The 14452-nt window shown below is 37.0% G+C and overlaps 1 protein-coding gene and 1 long non-coding RNA gene across 2 annotated transcripts; one reads left to right on the top strand and one right to left on the bottom strand.

Annotated features, from left to right (window-relative positions):
- The first annotated feature begins 3122 nt into the window (after nucleotides 1–3122).
- On the top strand, nucleotides 3123–8012 carry LOC133864812 (D-glycerate 3-kinase, chloroplastic). The gene is made up of 12 exons (XM_062301232.1): nucleotides 3123–3449; nucleotides 4905–5290; nucleotides 5469–5548; nucleotides 5652–5703; nucleotides 5788–5829; nucleotides 5972–6050; nucleotides 6128–6159; nucleotides 6248–6316; nucleotides 6622–6696; nucleotides 6946–7062; nucleotides 7174–7224; nucleotides 7720–8012. Exons 1-12 carry the CDS (start codon nucleotides 3224–3226, stop codon nucleotides 7861–7863), a joined length of 1353 nt encoding a protein of 450 aa, XP_062157216.1. The 5' UTR covers nucleotides 3123–3223; the 3' UTR covers nucleotides 7864–8012.
- On the bottom strand, nucleotides 7957–8767 carry LOC133864813 (uncharacterized). Its single transcript, XR_009899570.1, has 2 exons — nucleotides 8413–8767; nucleotides 7957–8272 (listed from the first exon to the last, which is right to left on the bottom strand). It is a non-coding gene; the product is annotated as an uncharacterized LOC133864813 (long non-coding RNA).
- Between the last annotated feature and the right edge of the window lie 5685 nt (nucleotides 8768–14452).

The following is a 14452-nucleotide window of genomic DNA, read 5'->3' as shown; positions in this document are numbered from 1 at the left end:
AGTGTTTTACCATTTTGCAGGTCATTAACTGAAAAATTGAGGTTTTGAGGCAAAGCTGCACAAAAGGGCTAAAAATTCGGATTACAAGGCAATGGGCTCGAGCACAGCCCTGTTAGGCTCGAGTGCACACTCCCACAGCACGCCATCAGCCCGCATCGATACGCCGTAAAGAACCTTTCAGCTGAGTGAGCTCGAGCACAGCCCTGTCGAGCTCGAGCGCACTCGCAACCAACAGCCATCAGCGTACCATGATGCACGCAGGGAAGTCATTCAAGCCCAAGTGGGCTCGAGCTCAGTCCTTCTGGGCTCAAGCGCAATCTGTAGAACTGGCAAAAACGCAGACTTGTACCAAAACTTCAATCAGACCATTTCTTATGACAAAAGCATTTCTTCCTTTGATTTCTGCAATAGAGCACGTTGGTTTCGTAATTTTGGTTGTCTCTTGCAACAGAGGAACCCTAGAGAGGGGTAGGGGAATGTTTCTACATGGATCTCAAACCCTAATGGTCCTCTACAAAGCCATAGCTTCCTCTCCTTTGTAAACCAACGAGTTGGGCAGTAGTTTAGGCCATTTTCTCTTCAGTTTTAGCTTAGTTTCAGAAGCTTTTTCTATTTTGTAACTCTTTACTTTTAAGTTTCATTTATTTTATGTTATTTTTTCAAGCTTTTGTGGTGTTTTTAATCATGGTAGGCTAGAACCTTCAACTAAGGTTGAGGATGAAGCCTCACCATTAATAACACTCACACTCTTGTTATGTTATTTGTACATTCCAATTTTTAGTGAAATGTTATTTAAGTTTTGTTCTCTTTATTGCTTATGCCTTAGAGTGAATGTGAATTTATAGAAGTTGTAGGGCATTTGATGTGTTTCAACCAATGGGTACATCGAGTTGTCGATTTGAAATATGGTATTCATTGTGATTTATTCCTTGAATGGGTACAATGGATGATTTGATTTCAAATGTGTATTCTTTGTGATTTAAGTAAGATTCATTAAATGGATCTAACACATATGCTTAAGTACTTGAATGACAATACAAAACTTAAGTGTTCTTTAGGTGTTTTAAATAGAAAATAAGAGTGTGTGTTATTGGATTTGGTTTGGTAGATTCTTGAGCCTTAGTCCTTTTTATATTTAGTTCTTCATCATCGTTAACTTAGTTGTTATTTTGCATGTTTAAACCTCAACATTTGGAACTAGGTTAAAATGAGATTAGTTAAACAAAACCCTGATTTTTGACAATTTTTTAGTGGAATCGATCTCGCATTTGCAAAACCCTTTATTGCAAATGATTTGTGCACATGCGAGTACTTTTAAAACTCACAACATTTATGTTCTCAGGCATGTAAATTTAAATACAAGAAACCATCCGCAAAGAGCTATTTCCTCTTTTGATTAAGGGTGGAGCAGTAGGAGGGGAATCCAAAAAAACAAGTATAGAAAATAAATACCCAAATGAAAATAAAAATCAAATCTTTGTAAAAAAATTGAAATTTTCCATAAAAAACCTTCATGTAGTGTAGCTCAAGTGCAAATTAGTGATAAAAACCATCACCCATTTGTGTATTTTGTATTCTATGGCTGAGAGAGAGAGAGAGAGAGAGAGAGAGAGAGAGAGAGAGAGAGAGAGAGAGAGAGAGAGAGAGAGAGAGAGAGAGAGAGAGAGAGAGAGAGAGAGAGAGAGAGAGAGAGAGAGAGAGAGAGAGAATGGTACTGAAGCTAGAGGGTGGGCGTGCTAGAGTTGGAGGGTGGGTGTGCTGGAGCTGGAGCATGGGCGTGTTGGAGCGTCATCCAAGGGTGTGTTGTGAGAGGGAAAGTGAACGGGAGAGAAGAAGTTTTGTGAATGCAGAGATGAACGGTAGGAAAAGTGAAGTAAAAGTGGGAGACGAAAAGTGGAGCGGAAAAGTGAAAAAGAAAGGCGCGAATTGAAATGTGAAAATGATAAAAAAAAAATTCAATAGTTAATGAAATTTTTGAGCTAAATTTGGGTCGGAATTCTGATTAGAGACAAAATAGAAAAATTATAGAGAGTTTGCTCAAGTAAACTTTTTTGAGATGTCCACCGACTTCTAGTGAAAAATTTGAAATGGAGAGTTTGATACTATTGTGAAATCCGCGACGGCGAGAGAGAGATGATCTCCACGTCAACAATATGATGAGAGTTTTCTAACTAATTGTGCTCGACACACATAACATCTTGATTCCCATTACTTAAATGCAACTAAAATGGAGTAATCTTTTAATATTCTCCCATTCGAACGCCACATAAAAAGTTTTATAGCAGAAAATGTTATTAATGATCAAACAAAATATGAAATCATGTGTCAATAACAAAAGATTTGTCTTGAAAAAAAAAAAAATTAGATGAGAGATTAGCGTTTCTTAGAAAACTGTATGCAAATAATTTGAAAAATGTAATGATCAAGAAAAAAGTGCTAGTTACGTCTATATTATTATTTCAAAAGAACTAGTTAATTTGAAGATTTTTTTATAATTTATTATAGAGTTCAGTTTCATCTAATAACTAAGTAATATAGAACTTAACACCCATAAATCTCTTATAAACTACACTCCCTATATGTACTATTTATATTTCCAATATAAAATCGGGGTGTTAAAAAAAAAATGTGCTAAGATCTTGAGTAAGTTTCATGGTGAGTGATCCATGCACTCCTAGTGCACAACAAGGGCACTACTCTGAGGCACATAGGGGTAGGGCCCACACATTAGATCCCACTTCAATGTGCCTTGGGGTAGTGCACTTGTTGTATATTGGGAGTATTTTGATCATTTCTCGAGTTTCATAAAGATTGTTGAGGTAAAAGTTTTTTAATAGTGGTAAGAAGTGATTGATGTGATATAAAGTGAAAAAATTTGTATGAAAAAGTTTTATTCAATAATGAGGTTTTTTTTTAAAAAAATAATAATAATAATAATAAATAATTGATATAATATAAAGAGTTAAAAAAAATATATATATTTTGAATTTTTTTTTTCTTAAAAAAAAAAAAAATACGGAGATGAGAGGGAAATGTGATTACCGAACAGACCCCTCTCTCTCTCTCTCCAAGTGAACCGCTAAGGTTTCTGGACCATGTGTCATGTGTGTTTGTGGTGGTCTTTTAGCACTTCCACTGAAAGATTTTTCTACTTCCTCAGTTCTACTTAACCTCGTGAAGCTTTGAAGACAAAAAAAAACACACGCACATACAGTCTATACAGATGAACATGGCGGTTCTGAATGGCTTATATCAGCCATGGTCACTGACATCTTCGCTCCCTCTCTATTATTATAATAATCAAAATCATTATTGTGTTAGTAATTGTAAATTACATTCTTTATCTCATTCTTATCGCTTCTCTGTTCTCTCTTCTCTCAATGCTCCGATCAAACCAAACCACACAGCTTCGAGGCTCTCTCAAATGCCAACCCACTTCTCAAAATCAGGTACTTTCTCCTCGCAAAAGTATATTTTGGCAGTTTTTTTATGATTATATTTTTGTGTGCTTATTAACTCTTGTTGGTGGCGGAGAAAATTATGGGGAAAACAGGAGGAGAGACACTGAAAAAATCTGAATCCTATGTCTTCTGTTTTGATAGAAAAAGTGAAAAACTTATTTGATTCAGCAAAATATGTACTGGGTTCGTAAACGGTTTTGAAATTCAGAATTAACCATCTGATTGATTGCTGATAGAATGGTGAAAAAGAATTGGAAAAAGGAACATAATTTTCTTATGTAATCTATTATTTTTTGGGTTTATAGGGGTTACTAATTGAAAGAAGTTGAAATTTATTCCCCCCCCACCCAAAGTTTTAACATTATCTTAATGGAACGTAATTGTGATTGCAATCTCATGAGGATTTTTGTCAATTAAAAAGATGTTTCATGTTTAGCATATGAACTTAAATCTCTCTTTTGTAATTTGGGATTTTATTCTGGTTCTAAAACTATATATATCGTTTTTCATTAGTTAACTAAAGGACTTGCATGTTATTCAAATGCAATGTAGTTTAAAACGCCAAAAATAGAAGTTGATTTGAAAGACCTAATGATTTAATATGTGAACTACTTTGCTGTGGGTGCACGATTCTTTCTTCACAACTAAAATATATATGGGTTTTATTTATTTATTTATTTATTTTTAATTTTCTCTGTTGCCACCTAAAACTTAAGCTCAAGAATAATTTGAATCTACGGAAAAGGATGCCTGTAACAAGGCTAGAGATCTTTTCCTCCCTCCTAATTTTGAGTTTCATCTCTTTTTGGATCCTTGATAAATTCAAAATTAGCAAAAACAAGTACTCTTCCCACTTGCTTTGTTGTTGTATCACATTATGTTAACAAGTCTTGGCTCCGAGGGCCGAACTACAAATTTAGATGTGGGGGGACGAAATTTAAAAAAAAAATATTGGGGGGGGGGGGGGTGTTAAAAATTTGATTTTAAAATAATTATAGGGGTATTTTAATATTTTTTTTTGGAATATTTTGAGGCTTGAGGGGACTGAAGCCCTCGAAGCCTATTATTAGTTTTGCCCCTACCTGCCTCCCATCTGTGGGCCATGTTGTCATGACGTGTTGGATTGGTTTCTAATATTTGGTAGACAATTATTTGGATTTTTCATGACAACAATTACTTATCTTGAAATCACAGGAAACAGAAAGCACAAAACATGAACATTAGAGATCATGTTAGATACTGATAAATCTTGTGTTTTATCAATTTATGATAGTCAAATTATAATGCTGAAATTCGGTTTTAGCTTTGGCAGAATAATTTACAACTCAGAATGGATTTAGACAATGAGGCATGTTATCAAATTAGATTTCTTTTTGTCGATGTTATCAGAAGAGTTAGTTCCTTGAACACTGTTTCTCCATATCTTGTGGGTTCTTTCCACAGGCAGTGGGTGTTCATGGATGCATGACAATTCCAGGTGTCACAACACTGCTTCCAGCAATGATTGCACGAAGGTCCCATTGTATTCAGTGTTTCCGACAAAACGTGCAGAAGTTTCCTCTGTGCAGGACCTTTTCGAATTCATATGCTCAGGTCCTTTGATAAACAAGTTAGGTCTGACCCCTGAAAAAGTCACTGAGTCCATTGACAAGTGGATAGCATGTGGATCGAACCTATGTCGATTGTTTCAGCTCAATGAATTGGACCTTACAGTTCCTCAGAAAGCAAGGTTTTATCACTACTATATACCAGTGTTTTTATGGTGTGAAGATCAGATTTATCAGCACAGATCCACGTTCAAAGATGGAGAAGATATACCTCCTTTAGTGGTATATATTTTGTCAACAATTGTTTCTTTTCTTTTTACTACAGTTTAGCGGCTTTAGTGGGTCTATCGATTGCATTTTTGTAAAAGAGCCCAAAGGTAATAATGTGTAGCAGTATGGCATGGCCACTTCTATATCATTGTTACTCGCTTCATGAGGGGCCATGTTGTCTGCGATGCAGATTGGTTTTAGTGCACCGCAAGGTTGTGGGAAGACTACACTTGTCTTTGCTCTTGACTATCTTTTCCGAGTTGCTGGCAGGTAGGTTGTGGTGGTTTCGAATTTAGTATTTGAAGCAGTTGACTTTTCAAGTTCTACAAAAGAGAGAAAAATAAGCTCGCTAACCCACATTTCCACATCTCAGGAAGACCGCCACAATATCCATTGATGACTTCTATTTGACAGCTGAGGGTCAGGTGAGACATCTAAAGGAGTTTTCTGCACTTGCTTCTTCTTCTTATTTGTTTTCCTCTTCTGATACAATACCATATTGATGGTAGGCTAAACTCAGGGAAGAAAATCCTGCAAATGCACTATTAGAGGTAGCAATCAACATACTTTGGTATTAGCTAACAACGTTAACAGAGTACATAGCTTTTTGTGACTCATCAAGAAACTGAAAATTCTTTTTGTTGATTATTAATTTTTTTTTTTTGCTTTCCCTTCCTTTTTGTTCGTTTGCAGTTTCGTGGAAATGCTGGCAGCCACGATCTACCATTCTCTGTCGAAACACTAATGGCTATTAATGGTTTGACTAAAGAAGGTGAGTCTCCTTGACTTACCTTCCTTTCTGATTGATGCTTGTGCACTTGCTAATTTATTTTTATCTAAAGTATCCAGGTCTGAAGATGAAGCTACCTCGATATGATAAAGTAGGCATACAATACTATCAACATCGTTTTTTTCTCAATCAACTTTTAAGGTTTAAAGTTACTGATTTTGACATGTTTCCACGTCCAGTCGGCATATAATGGGAGGGGTGACAGAGCTGATCCTTCAACATGGCCAGAGGTTGAAGGGCCACTTATGGTAAGAGGGTACAGTCTTCAGCTGGTTAGGTTCTGATTAGATAGAATTTAGGCTGGTACACAACCAAGATGACATAGCCCATCCCTTATGTCAAATTAGAAGTTCACACGAATTCAAAATCGCTCTAAAATTATTTTGAAGTTCTTAAAAAGATAATGATAGGACTTGGATGTGACATTGAATCTGGGTAGACATAAATCTGATTAGACAAGGTAGTTTCGGTTGGCGTTTTCGCTCTAATTTTGTAGGAAATTCTGGAATTATATGTGTTACCTGCCATTTATGTGTTTTCGGTGGTCATTTAGGCTGTTCTGTTCGAAGGTTGGATGCTTGGTTTTAAACCCCTTTCCATGGAAGTTGTCAAAGTGGTTGATCCGCAGGTTAGATGCGTGCTCTCATTATGTTATTCTAATAGGAGTTATAATCGCTCATATAGAGTAATGCTAGAAACTACATTTTTTATCTTATAGTTATCCCTCAACACTGAGGTGGCTCACCCAACCAACCCTTAGTTCAATCTTTGTTAAAAAAAAAAATTCAAGGGTTGGTTAGAATTGCCACATTAACATTGTGGAATAAAAATGTGGTATACGACATTATTCCGCTCATATATACGTTTGATTTTACAGCTAGAGACAGTTAATAAAAATCTTGAAGCATATTATGATGCATGGGACAAGTTCATAAAGGCGTGGATAGTCATCAAGATTAAAGACCCGAGTTGTGTCTACCAGTGGCGTTTGCAGGTTGGAAATCATATTGGCATCCTCCCTTTCCCAATAAGTTATTTTTGTTTTTAAATACTTGTCTATTGTAATAAAACTATGTATGTAAGCATTGTTCTGGGGAATTTGCAGGCAGAGATTGCCATGAGAGAGGCAGGAAAACCTGGGATGTCAGATGAGGAGGTATGCCAATCGATGTACACATGTATTCTTAAAATTTTAAATTTGACAACTATGCCTGCAGTAGGTTCTAATATCTGAAATGGAGTTTCTTTGGGGGGGTATTTTGTGTTAAATCACCACTTATCCCACCCATTATGTGGAATATTTAATTAAAATAGGAGTGCATGACAGATATAAGGTTCGAACTCAGGACATGCTTTGATACTATATTAAATCACCACTTATTCTAAAAGCTTAAGCTGATAAGAAATTGTTCATTTAATCATTTAATTTATATCCTAATGCTCTCCTTCACGTATGGGCTAATTCTCCCTTAACAAGCGAGACTCAACACATAGAATATTTAATTGAAATAAAAAGTGAATTGATGGAGATAAGGTTTGAAATTAGGTCATTTAGTTCTTATATCATGTTAAACTACTACTTATCTCAAAAGTTTAAGTTGATAAGAAATAGTAAATTTAATCATTTAATCAATATTATAACATTTTGTAGGTGGAAGATTTTGTGTCACGGTACCTGCCAGCATACAAGGCTTACCTTCCTACCCTTTACTCTGAGGGACCAAACGGTTCAAATCCAAAGCATCTTCTTGTCATCGAAATTGATGAAGGCAGGAATCCCATCCTAGCTAGTTAGAAGATTTTAGTGAAGCCCAATTTTTATTTTTTGAATGTATATTTTGCTTGTGTATTTGGTATTACCTGATACCTTTTGTGGATAAAAGTAATGTAAATCTAATTTGTGGCCCATTTTTTTCAAATAAAATTGAACTTTTTTCATTGGCACACCTCTTTCTCTTTCTGGTTTTTACATGGTACAGCAACAGGCCCTTGCAATACAAGACACCCTCACAACAGAGAGTTTAATAGAATTGCATTCGATTGCCATACAAGAAAAAGATGCTAAGTAGCAATAACTTTAATTTTTCATAGTATTATTTGCTCTACTGATTCCCACATCTTCTTAGGAGCAACAACAGCAGATACTCTCCAAGCAGCACTCGCAACACTCAGCGCAGCAAAAGCAGCAACACAACGTGAACAAACTTTTAACACAACATACAACACCAACGTTATATAAGAAGAAATATTGGAACCCCCAGACACACAAACACACACAAAGGGTAAAGAAATGGAACCAACAAGAAGAAGCAAAGAAGGAAGTGGAGATTAAAGATGTACAAACCAAGCATAGAGGCATCCTTTCTCCTCACGGCGTTTTTGGACATGATCATAGTATGACATCTCTTGTCGTCCTGGAGCACCTTCCATTTTTCCTTCTTCTCCTTATGATCTGTATGAGCGTCGGGTAAGATGACAACTACATGAACATAGCATTTTTACACTAAATTTATAGGCAGGGGACCCAAGGGTTAGCTTTATTCTCTCTCTCTCTCTCTCTCCCTCATCTATTTATTACAGTAGTTAGTAGGAAGGTTTGGCTCCCTTGGTCATAAAAGAAGTGGTACTGGAGCCAAACCCTTGTATTGTAGCAAAAGCCCGTCTTCGGTTGGACCCCTCTCTCCATGTTCCTGTGGACAAATCCAGCTATGATAAAGATGCATATAAACCAAGCACATGCGGTTCTTAATGATCCATTGAAGCGGAAATATGCTACTATCGTAATCGACAGTTTGAACACATTTAAGACCTCTTAGAATTCTGGCATAACACGCAATCTGCTAAAACAAATAAAGATTAAAAGACCTTCCAATCTTCACCCTTTAACCAGAATTTTCATGGAAAATTTGCACCTTCCCTTTGTCTACCTATGCGACTGTTAGAATATATGAAAAATATATTATATTATCCATATATTTCATATTTGGTTGATATTGTAATATTTTTTATTTATGGGCTAATTGTAATAAAATCATCGGGATTTGATTACCATATTTGTATTTACTCTAAACCCTATAAATATGGACATTTGTATTATAGACAAACAAGTTCATGAGCACAATGTAGTCTTTTGGGCTTTATCCTATGGACGTTAGTCATAGACCAAACCACGTAAATTATGTCTCTTTTCTCTCTCTTGCTTCCCCTATTATTTTGCTATTATTCTATTTTAGATTTATACATAAATCTCAACATGGTATCAAAGTTACTTTCTTGTGGCCTTCAATAAATGTCCTTGACATTTCCAAGCATCCTTCACGTGCTCTACGATTGTCATTTAATTCCCAGTCGTCCACACGTCGCCTAATGCCTTTAAAATTGCTGTCAGTCTCTTCCATACCTTCATCGCAGCCACATCTGGAAAAATAATCCCGGAATCAGGTATGCAAGGTACAAATCTTTTGATCTGGGGAAGATCTCTCGTCGCCGACAGCCGCACGTGCCACCCAAGCACACTGCCCATGCTGTCACGCGCCTCTATTCTCGGCCAATTACCTCCATGACAGCACAATCAACTGATCAGGAGTCGCACAGTTCAAAGCCACCAAGATAACCTACATCGGAAGAATAATGTGCCGCCACGTGCCTAGCACAGCTTCCAGCTTTCTGGCCCACGTGCCCACGCACCACCGTGTTCAGCCAATTGCTTCTGTGGCCCTACCAATCGATAGGTCTAGCGTCGAGGATTCCAGATCAGCCTCGATCTCCGCCATCTGACTTTTCATGCGTCTCCACATGCAAATAGTTCCTCTGATTGGGTTCAACCCGTTATCGATCCGGATCAAGCCGAATCACCACTCGAACTGGCCCAATCATCATTCGGCCCAAAAGTCCAAGCAACCCCGCGCCACATGTGTTTCTCACATGCTTCCCGGATCAATTCCAAGATCCGATCCAAGCCCGGACCAGCTGGATTACAAGCCAGTTTCAGACCTGCTCTCCGGGTTCAACCTGATTATTCGGGTTGAATCGTTTTGTTCACGGGGTTTTGTTCAGTTCACTGCAGTTTTCAGAAGATTTTCAGCCTTTTCTTCCCAGTTTAGTCATGTTCAGTCCGATTCCTGTCTCTTCAACAAGTTGTGTCCCTTTCTAGAAGCTTCTCCACCGGTTCAGTGGGTTTCAAGGCCAGTTCTTCTCATTTCAATCCCGTTCTATGCTCTTTCAAACCGGTTCAGTTGGTTTCAAGGCCGGTTCAGCTCCTTCCAAACCGGTTTTGTGCTCTTCTCAGCCGGTTCAGGCCTCTTCAATTCGGTTCTATCCGGTTCAGGCCTCTTTCAATCATGTTCAGCACTTTTTTCAATCCGGTTCTTCACCATCCAATCCCTTATCAACCCGGTTCACCAAAAATTCAGTAGTTTCAAGCCCAGTTTCATCCTATTTAGGCCTCTTTTAGTCTAGTTCCATCCAGTCCAAGCCCCTTTTAGTTCGGTTCAACCGACAAGGCCAGCCCGACGCATTATCGAACTGATCCAGCAAGCATCGACCTGGTCCGTCGGGTTAAACTCGGTTCCTTGGCCTAGCTGCCCAAGCCGACCATAATAGGCCAAACATGGCTCAATCCTTCAACCCAGTTGAGCTGAATAGGCCAGCTAGCCCAAATTATTATCCCTTTCTTTTTCCCAAACACAATGTTACACCTTGAGTTTGAGGGGGATGTTAGAATATTTATATTTACAGTATTATTGCATTTTCTATTAGGGTTTATTCCATACCTTATGTAGTTTAGGGTTTCTTGCTCACTACTCATTATCTCTCTATAAATAGAGACTTATGTAATATTGTTAGGTACAATGCTACTTCAATACAATGTAATAATCTATTATATATTTTCGCTCTTTTTCTCTTTCATATATTTCTCCAATATATTTAACATGGTATCAGAGTTATAAGTTTCTTGCAACGGTATGCTTTTCTCTCCCGTTGTTTTTCACGTGTTTGGTCATCAATTGCCATACGTGAGGGGGCGTGTTAAAGTGTTCCACATCGTTAAGATTTCCTTCACATGGGCACTTTATAAGCCATGATCCTCATCTCAAGATGTCTTTTGAGAGTATCAATGGGCCTATAGACTTTTCACATGGTATCAGAGCCACTTTTCTGTGGACTCTAGTATTTTCTTTTACTTTTTTTTACACGATGTTGCTGCTGCGCGATTGTCAGAAAGAGTTGTGATTTGCACTCATTCATAGTGGTATGCTTTCTGTCACTTTGGGTTTCCTGTTGCGGCAATTTAAGAACCCATTTGTGTTCTTGGTGGTGCCTGCCTGATGTTAGAATTCATTGCCAGCATGTGACTTTGGGTTGGAGGTTCTAGCATAATTGTTACTACGTACACCGGTGGAGGTGTGAGGTAATTGTGGAAATCTTACTCCTACATGAAAATATGCATTACGGTTAAGGTGGAAGCCATTTTTTTTTCCCTGGGCAAGATGGAAACAGCCACCACTATTTGGATTGTGCTTGATTTTTTGCATCTTTGGGTTTTGCTTCCTTGTTAGGACTTTATGCGTTTGTATTTGATTTTACTTTGTTGTAATCTGATGAAGAAAAATAAAAAAAGAAAAAGGAAAGAAAGAAAATGAAAACGAAAAAGAAAAACCCCCTCTTTTAGATTTTTGGCCCTATTTTATTGTGATCTGTGGCTTAATTTACTGGCGAATCTTGGCACAATGTGATTTGGCTATTCACAGGATTAACGGCTAGTTTCTGTACTCCGACTATCATGTAAGTTGCGGTTTAGCTCCTTATGGGATTCTTTTAACGGAGAGTCTTCGTTCTCCGGCCGTCTCTTTCAGGCTTTCTCGTCGTTCATTAGCAAATCTTAGCATAACGTGGTTTGACCCTTCGCAGGATTTACAACTAGTTTCCGTTCTCTGACCATCATTATCAGTTGTGGCTTGCTCATTACTTTCAGCCTTTCTCACCAGCATCGTTTTGATCCAACCATCGACTTCAGCTGCATTTAAATCCGTTTTCTATTTTAGCTTTCAGAATCTTCCACCTTGAGTTTGAGGGGGAATGTTAGAATATATGAAAAATATATTATATTTTCCGTATATTCCATATTTGGTTGATATTGTAATATTCTCTATTTACGGGTTAATTGTAATCAAATCATGGGGATTTGATTACCATATTTGTATTTACTCTAAAACCTATAAATATGGACATTTGTATTGTAGACAAACAAGTTAATGAACATAATGTAGCCCTTTGGGCTTTATACTATGGATGTAGGTCATAGACCGAACTGCGTAAATTCTATCTCTTTTCTCTCTCTTGCTTCTTCTATTATTCTATTTTAGATTTATACACAAATCTCAACAGCGACAAAGAATGCATGCAACAACATGACGTTTTACTTGCAACAAATCTTAGCCTAAAATCGTAGACAACTACAAGGGGCGAAACCAAGATTTTTTGGGTGGGTGCTGAACTTACATGAATAAATAAGTACATAGATGCATATAATCTCTCTATGAGTGCGCGTGCGCACGTTTATGTAAAATAAAAATAGAAGTCTTAAATATAATTTCATACTAATTCATAAGTCATAAGTGTATATAAAAGTTATATGTCATAAGTCATAAAGCGATCTGCACAAGAGTATAAGAGTAAAAATCTATTATATGGGGGGTGAGAAACCATATATTTGACGGGGTCAAAGTATCAAAAATAATATTTTTTGTATGCACTTTTAAAAAAAATTTGGGGTTGTCGAAGACCCTCCAAGGTTGGTCCTAGGCCTACCATTGACAACTACAATGTAATACCCCCAACTTGTAAGGGATAAGTTTGTTGACTTAGAAGCCTATGAGGTAAAAGGATCATAAATAAAACACACGAAGCATTAACTAGAATATTAAATGCATGAGTTCGAAAGGTCTTTATTAATCTTAATTGTGGAAATGTAAAGGTCTAACATAACTTAATAAAAGTGTTTAGAGATTTCAAAAAATCAAATAAAAAAAGAGTAATGCTACATATCATCCATTTGTCCTCCTTTTGTCTCCCTAAAATTGATGTGGCTCTTAAAATCACAATTGGATCAAAATCCAATAATGATCTATCAGAAATTCAATTGTGATTTTAAGAGCCACATCAATTTTGTGAGGATGAAAGGAGGACAAGGGGATGATATGTAGCATTACTTATAAAATAAAGGGTTAAATACCCTAATGGTACATGAGTTTTAGGCTTTTTTAAATTTACAACCTGAGTTTTCATTTGTTTCATAGGTGGTACCTGAGTTAGGGGTAAAAACCCGTTTGGTACCTCCGTTATATTTTCTGTCCAAATTTTAACGGCCCACCACATGTCAACCACTGAGGTTAACACGTGACACTATATAAAAAAAAATATTTAAAAATTAATTTAAATTAATAAATTAAGAAAAAAATTGAAAAAAAAAAAAGAAAAAAAGAAGAAGAAGAAGAAGAGGAGGGGTGGCTTGGCCACCATGGGTGTGGCCGGCCACCCCCATTTTGAAAAAAAAAAAAAGAAAAAAAAAAGTTTGATGGGTTTTGGCCCTTAGGAGTGGCCAAGCCACGGGGGTGGTTCAACCACCCCCAAGGGCCCAAACCCATAAAAACAAATTGAGGGTTTGCTCATAGGGGTGGTCAAACCACCCCCATGGGCCAAAGCCCATCAAACCTCCTTTTTTTTTGCCATGGGGTGGCTGAACCACCCCCCATGGGTGGTTCAACCACCCCAGACTGGCCAAAGGAGCCACCCCTCTTCTTCTTCTTCTTCTTTTTCAATTTTATTATTTTATTATTTTTAATTAATTTTTTTTTTTTATTATTTTTATATAGTGCCACGTGTCCTTAGCGGTTGATACGTGACAGACTGTTAAAATTTGGACGGAAAATGTAAGGCCATCTCCAACAGTTAAAGTTAAAGTAGCTACTCAAAAACTACAAATATTTATTTTAGCTACTCCAATAGTTAAAAACACTCCAACAATACTCTTTATTCTACTCTTCATTTCATTAAAATATTGTTTTTTAATCATTTTCTTTTATTAAATGATGGAGAGGGAGAGGGAGAGGGAGAGAGAGAAAATATTAATAAAAAATTCATAAACAGATGAACAGTGAATAGCCAGTGTTGGCTATTCACTGTTCAATGTTGAAGAGAAAAAGTTATAGTGGCTAATCTGTTGGAAGGGAAAAAATGTTCAAAATAGTCAAATTTGATACTTTTGGTTAAAGTAACAAGTCTGTTGGAGATGGCCTAACAGAGGTACCAAACGGATTTTTACCTCTAATTCAGGTACCACCTATGAAATAAATGAAAACTTAGGTACTAACTTTTAAAAAGCA

This window comes from Alnus glutinosa, chromosome 3 (assembly GCF_958979055.1).
Source record: "Alnus glutinosa chromosome 3, dhAlnGlut1.1, whole genome shotgun sequence".
In the NCBI taxonomy this organism is placed as follows: Eukaryota; Viridiplantae; Streptophyta; class Magnoliopsida; order Fagales; family Betulaceae; genus Alnus; species Alnus glutinosa.
Note: the sequence above shows the minus strand (reverse complement) of the source record. Positions and strands in the feature narration are given on the sequence as shown.